Here is a 7,379-nt window from a genome sequence, read left to right as displayed (position 1 = left end):
ATCTAGAACCAGATGGGGAAAAGACCCCATCTCGAACTTCAGAAGAAGCAGGGAGGGTGAAGGATGCGATAGTCAGAGAAGGGATTCAAGGAGAAAATCCCAGGGTAAAACGGAAAAAACAGAAAGTGGTAAAGCAAGCCCCAGAAGCAAATTTGATTCTTGGAGTGGACGTTCAGATCGAGGAGGCAATGGAGGTAGCAGAAAGTACAGTGGTGGGTCGAGCAAGAGGGAAGAGCTTCTCGGTACAGTTCATTCAGAATTGGGCCGAACAGCAGTGGCAAAAGAATTTGGGAGAATCGTTCAAAGTATCGGGCTTAGCGAAGGGTTGGTTTATGATTCAATTCGACAAGAAAGAAATGGTGGATTGGGTCTTGGAGTGAAACTAGGCTTTTGGCAAGTGACCCATGCTCTTTAGGCGTTGGACTCCATTGTTTGATGCTCAGAGAGAAAAGGTAGACACCTTTCCAGTCTGGGTGAGGGCACCGGGGCTGCCACCCTTCCTCTGGGTAGACTCTGTTTTCAGATCGATTGGCAATACGCTGGGTACTTTCCTGGAGGCAGACATGTCATTTGTGGAAACCAGGAATAAAGCCATGGCAAGGATCCTGGTAATGCTCAACTTAGAGGGGGGTCTCCCGGGGAATATGAAGATTCATTACAAAGACCTTGTATATGACCAGCTCCTGGACTACGAGCATTTTCCATATAGGTGCCATATCTGCCACGAGCATGGCCATCTGGCAAAGGATTGCCCATCCGGTTATCACCGCAGGAGGAGACAAAAGAAATCTGATAAAGGGAAGATTTTGAAAGCTGATGAGATAGCCTCCAGTGTAAAGGGGAATCAAACAGGAATCGGGAAAGAACAGGAACAGTGTGAGAAGATTTCAGAACAATCGCAGAGTCCCTGACAAAAATCAGTTGAAGTCCCCATCGCGGATCCGATAGAGGAGGACCTGGATGCCCTAGAAGAACTCCAGGAAGGCTCGAAGGGTACGCATTTGGTCTCTAACCCTTCTCCTTCGCTTTCTCAAAACATTGGAAATGAAAAATGCATTTCATCCAAAGTGCAAAATCTTCCATTAAAAGAATCTGAATTGGTCGATCCCAAAAATGAATTTTGTCCAAAAAATGATCTGAACTGTGATGGGGAAGCATTCAAAATCAGCAAAATTGAGACAAAAATTGAGACAAAAATCCCGTCCAAAATTTCTGATAGCCACTATAACCTCCGCTCCCTAGATAAAAAACCTGAGGCTGTAGATACGATTGGGGGCATAGGAATGGAGATCCCCCAGGCCTCGAGAAAAAAGACAAGGGGGTGGAAGTCTTTATTATCAAAAGCACAGGTTAAGGTAAAATATGATATGGAGGATGGGAAGCAGATGTCAATCTCTGGGGTGCTTAGAGTGGCGAAACCCTATGAAAAGGTATCAAAATGATCTGTCTCTCATGGAACTGTAGGGGTTTAGCCAGTAAACCCAAAAAATTGGCTCTAAAGGAGTTGATGCAGCAGTACAATCCAGATTTCATTATGCTGCAGGAAACTCTAGGAACAAGCTCAGAAGCAGAGAGGTCTTTAGGCGCTCTTTTCCCGGGGTGGCAATTCCAAGCTTTGGACTCCCATGGTCATTCTGGAGGAGTGGCTGTCGGGTATAGAGAAGGGAAAATTAAGCAACTGAACTCGTGGGGTTTTGCCAATGGATTGGGGATGGAGGTCTTAACCCCTGATCTAGATTGGCCATTGACCATCTTAAACATTTATGGGCCCTGTAAAGAGAGGGTTTCGTTCTGGAACAACCTTCTGGAGAAACCCATGTTGAAAATCCAAAATCTGGTAATTGGAGGCGACCTGAATTTCTCTATGGGGAGAGCGGAAGCCTGGGGTCCCTCAGCCAGGGAAGATCCTCTTTCAGAGTTTTTTCAAAACTCCCTCTCCTTGCATAAGCTGGTTGATGCAAACTTGCAAAAACTTAAGCCTTCCTGGAGGAATCGAAGGACGGGGGAGGGTCGGATTGCAAAGAGGTTGGATAGATTTCTCGTAAGTGAGGACCTTGCTTCCAGGGTCCCGATGTTTAGACAGTGGATTGGAGAAGGAGGAAATTCGGATCACTTCCCTATCTTGTTTGAACTTGCCACTCCCCCAAAAAAGCCAGCAGCCCCTTTCAAATTCAACGCTGCTTGGATGCAGGAGGAATCTTTCAAGAAGCTCTTCAATGAAACATGGCAACATCCAAACAGGGAGGCATTGGAAGACAAGGCCTTCCTGTTCATGGAAAACCTGAAAATACTGAAGAAGGCCACAATAGAATGGGCGAAAAAAAGGAAGAACGATCAAAATGAAGCCCTAATCAATATTGATAGGGAACTTGGGGGCCTTGAAAACCCGCCGTACCTAGATACGATTCACAGGAATCAAAAGATAGGATTATGAATCTAGAAAAGTAGAGAAGCAAAATTTTATTGGACAAAGAAGAGGAATGGAGGCAGAAGAGCAGGGCGGTATGGTTGTTGGCTGGAGACGAAAATACAAAATTCTTTCACAACTACGCAAAAGGCAGAAAGACTATGAATACTATATGGAAACTAAAAGATGAAGAAGGAAGAGAGGCAAATTCGTTTGAATCACTTTCTTCTTTGGGGAGGAACCATTTTCAAAATCTTTTTTCTGAACAGAGAGGGACTTCGCTAGCGGAAATAATCAGAACAGCGCTAAGCTTCCCCAGATATGTAGAAGAAGAAGAAGCAGAAGGGTTACAGGGGGAGGTTACTCTGGAGGAAGTGGAGAAGGTAATAAAATCCATGGCAAAAAATAAAAGCCCTGGCCCTGATGGTTGGCCAATAGATTTTTTCCAACAGTTTTTTGAGCAGATAGGCTCAGAAATTACGGAGGTGGTGGAAGAATCCAGAAGGAAGGGTCAGATATATGCTCCTTTCAACGCCACTTTTATTGCCCTCATTCCAAAAAAGGATGAGCCGGAATCCTTTGAAGATTTCAGACCTATCTCATTATGCAATTGTGTCTACAAGATCATAGCAAAAACTATAGCAGCTCGTCTTAAACCAATTCTGTCCAGATGTATCTCAAATGAACAGTTTGGGTTTTTGGTTGGCCGACAGATCCACGAAGCTATAGGAGTGGCCCAGGAGACAATTCACAGCGTTAAGTTGTTGAAAAAGAAAGGAGCTGTGGTAAAAATTGATCTATCAAAAGCTTATGACAGAATCAGCTGGACCTACATCCGGTTGTTGTTGACCCACCTGGGTTTTAAAATAGATTTTATAAACTGGGTAATGGGTTGCATCAGTAGTGTCAGTTTCGCAGTGCTCATTAATGGGGCAGCCTCTCCTTTTTTCAAAGGGAAAAGGGGATTAAGGCAAGGATGCCCCTTGTCCCCTCTGTTGTTTCTCCTAGTGGCTGAAGGCTTAAGTCAGCTACTGTTAAAAGCAAAAAGAGAAGGATCAATAAAAGGGCTGGAGGTGGCAGGAAACCTTTTCATCACACATCTCCTGTTTGTTGATGATATACTCCTTTTTTGCAATGGAAGTCTGAATGAATTCAAAAAGATAAAGGAGGTTCTAGAGCTGTTCATGAGGGCAACTGGTATGCTTGTAAACTATAGAAAATCTCAGCTTATAACAGAAGGCCTAACTAGGCAGAGATTAGCCAGCTTGTGGCCATTCTCCCTCTAGAGACTTCAAAAATGGGGGACCCCTTTAAATACTTGGGGTTTTGGCTGAAGCCTGACAATTACAAAAAGCAAGACTGGTCATGGCTAGTAGCAAAGATAGAAGCCAGAATTACTCACTGGAGCTTCAGATGGCTTTCTAGAGCAGGGAGATTAACTCTGATAAAATCAGTCCTTCTGGCTACTCCTGTCTTCTGGGCTTCTTTGTCATGGGTTCCCAAGGGGATCCTGGGAAAAATAAGAAGAATTTGCAGTCGATTCCTATGGGCAGGAGCAAAGGAGGAATCTGTTTTACCATGGATCGCCTGGGACAAAGTGGCAAGACCCAAGGAATGGGGAGGATGGGGCATAAAAGATTTGAATGCCTTTACAGCATCCCTGGCAGCAAAATCAGGGTGGAAAATTGTAAAGCTCGAAAATCTATGGACAAAAATTGTAAAAAGGAAATACATTGATCCATCCCCTTTGGAAGATTGGATAAGAAACCCGGAGAAAAAGGGTGGAAAGGTGTCCACCATTTGGAAAGCAACGATTGAGGCCTTCAAAGTTATTGAACAAGGTTTGTCTTGGAAGGTTGGGAATGGGGAAAATATTCGTATTGGAAGGGACCCATGGGTGGGGTGCAGTGAGAAATTTGCACTATCCCCTGGCCTGATAAGACACCTTGCTTCAAAAGGCATTGTTTATTTAAAATAGGTGGAAAAGATAGGTGCTTCATCTATCTGGGGTCAAGCATGGAAGTCGGGCGAAGAACTGAATATCCACCCTCGCTGGTGGGATGAATGGGAGGCTTTCAAGATAGAACTCTCCAGAACAAATGTAAGAATAAAGGATGAACCAGACCAGTTGATTTGGGCCTATGCGGACACCGGAAGTTATTCTCCAAAATTTGGATACAAATTTCTCATGTCCAAAAAAGGATGGGGTGATCCGGAATGGTGGGCAAAATCGCTATGGAAGTTAAAATGCCCAGCAAAGGCAAAATTATTTTTCTGGTGCATCCTTAAAAAGAAAGCCCCAACCTGGGACATTCTTCAATCCAGACACAAACAAGGTCCAGGGAGGTGTGCTTTATGCAAAAATGATTTGGAAACTGCGGATCATCTTTTCATTGAATGCCCAACAGCAAAAAAAGTATGGTCTGAAGTGTCAAAGCATTTGAATTTAACTATCAAATGGGAAGGGAAATCTCTAGCAGAAGCATGGCAAAATTGGTGGAACAAAATTTCTGATCAGAAGTTAAGGAATATGCCTCCCATCATCTGTTGGGGAATTTGGATAGCCAGGAACAGAAACATTTTTCAGGAGAAAGAAACAGAGGCAGTCCAAATTATGATTCGTTGTTTATCCATATATTCAATTATCCCGGATGCTGAGGATGAGAGGCAACCTCGGAAAGTGGCAGAGGAGCAAATAAAGGAAGGGGTTCCCTGGGCATATTTTGATGGTGCCTCCCAGGAAAATAAAGCTGGTGCAGGATTTGTTATACATTTAAACAATACCCATACTATTAAAGCATCCATCGGACTGGGAAGTGGATCAAATAATTTTGCTGAATTATCTGCCCTCAAATATCTCTTATGCTGGTTGATTCATAAAAACACCCTCACAGTACAAATTTTTGGAGACTCACTAAATGTAATCAATTGGTTAAATGGACGTAGCAGATGCCAAAATTATGTATTACAACCTTTATTTGAAGAAATTCAGAATCTGAAAATGTCTTTTAATTCCTTGTCCATTCATCATATTTACAGGGAGCGAAATGATATGGCAGACAAACTTTCTAAAGACGGTATTGAACAAGCTGTGGGCAGCTGGAGAATAAGGGAGGAAGTGAATGGAGAAAGCTACGTCTCGGACCAGCCTCCATATGCAGAAAATCTCTAACAGAAACCAGTGGATCAACATACTCTTTTTGGTTTTTTTGTTATTATAAAATACTACTGAAATAGTATTTTTGGTTTTTACAGTCGATTATGGGTGTGAGGTATATGTTTCCCTTTTGGATGCCTTATGATACAGCCAGCACAAAATAGGAAACAGGATGGACACATGAAAATCAAAGGAAGCAAATGACAGATTGTTGGAGAATTGATCTCTTCTCGGGAAGAGAAGTTTCACTCTTTTTTGAGCAATTTGTGCAAACAAAATGTTATAACAGCAATAGAGCTGTGTATGTACATGCAACTTTTTATAATATAAAAAGTTCGTTTTTTCTTTGGAAAAATATTAAAATCCTAGATCCATAACATAATAATTAAAAGTCTAGATAACTCATGGTATTATAATTTTCTTCCCTCTTCTCTCTCTATTTTTCTCTTTGTGGGTATTGACTCATGATATTAATATTAGCCTGACACATTTTTTGTTATTTTTTTAATTAATTTTTTTTTATTTTAAAGTAACGTTACACATATTTTCAGCATATTAACCAACACATATAGAGTAATGTTACACATATCTTCAACATATACAATATATATTAGCAAACACATATCTTTTTTTTTTTTTTTTGTTAATGTAATATTAAGTTACGTGACGTAACATCTTGAGGTTCCTTTAACTTCATAACTTGGTTTGGAATTTTTAGAAAACAATAAGTATGTCACGTTACGTGTTTGACAATGCTAACATTTCTAACATAACTTGCTTTGCAATTTTCAGAAACAAGAAGTATGTCTGACAATGCTAACATACGATGAGGAACAGACATTTCCGAGCTCAAGGACAATTTGTAGCTACATATAGGGGCATATCCCTACATTTGGAAACTTAAGGGGTTTCTTCACCTCAGAGTTTAAAAAAGTTTAGGAAGTACATTAAACCATATCAAAGCCATATACAAACCACTTTATAAATAAAAAGAAGTATAAAAAGATTATACCAAATGCATAGATCAATCTCATACTTATTAAGACATATTATAAATTACTTATTATACATTACCTATCCCTATCCATCCCATCCCATCCCATCCAATCTCAATCTTACTTAACACATTACTTTCTCATCAACATCTCAATCTTATTAAAACATATTAGAAAAGACAATATATTCATTCAACATCTATTGAGGTCATCAATCATCTCATTGATCCCGACAGTGCTAAATTAGTTGAGATTTTTCTTACTTCCAGCTTTTTATGTTTTGAAGGGGAATTCTATGAAAATACATGTGGTGTAGCCATGGGATCCCCCATGTCCCCTATTGTTGCTAATCTGTTTATGGAAGAATTTGAATTAAAAGCTTTGGCCTCGACTCGATTTAAGCCAAAGCTTTGGAAAATATTCGTGGATGACACGTGTCGTTTGCTAGCATGGTCAAGGGAAGTTAGATCTCTTCTTCCAGCATCTCAACAATCAATCCAACTCCATAAAGTTCACTATGGAGCAAGAAGTTGATGGTTGTCTTCCTTTCCTTGATGTCCTTATTTCAAAAAAGGATGATGAATCTTTCTCTCACCAGGTATTTCGAAAGTAAACTCATACTGAGCGGTATCTTCATGTGAAGTCTCATCATTTCCTAGCTCAAAAGTTAGGTGTTCTCAATATGCTAGCTACTTGTGCACTAAGTATTTCTGATAAAAGCCACCTCTCCAAAGAGAAAGACCATATCCTTAATGTTTTTGTAAATAATGGATATAGTAGACATCAAGGGCATAAATCTTTCCTTAAAGCTAGCTAAGGT

At 40.7% G+C, this 7,379-nt stretch overlaps 1 protein-coding gene across 1 annotated transcript; it reads left to right on the top strand.

Annotated features, from left to right (window-relative positions):
* Nucleotides 1-404: 404 nt before the first annotated feature.
* On the top strand, nucleotides 405-911 carry LOC149252773 (uncharacterized). The gene has a single exon (XM_089454270.1). It carries the CDS (start codon nucleotides 405-407, stop codon nucleotides 909-911), a length of 507 nt encoding a protein of 168 aa, XP_089310396.1.
* The last annotated feature ends 6,468 nt before the right edge of the window (nucleotides 912-7,379 follow it).

This window comes from Pinus tabuliformis, chromosome 7, assembly GCF_031772625.1.
Source record: "Pinus tabuliformis cultivar Carrire ecotype Pingquan chromosome 7, CPIR1, whole genome shotgun sequence".
Classification (NCBI taxonomy): Eukaryota; Viridiplantae; Streptophyta; class Pinopsida; order Pinales; family Pinaceae; genus Pinus; species Pinus tabuliformis.
The sequence above is the reverse complement of the archived record's forward strand: the minus strand, read 5'-3'. Positions and strand labels throughout refer to the sequence as shown.

What these genes read in the sequence shown, in the direction of transcription:
- LOC149252773 (XM_089454270.1), top strand. Translation starts at nt 405, where the DNA reads ATGCTCTTTAGGCGTTGGACTCCATTGTTTGATGCTCAGAGAGAAAAG.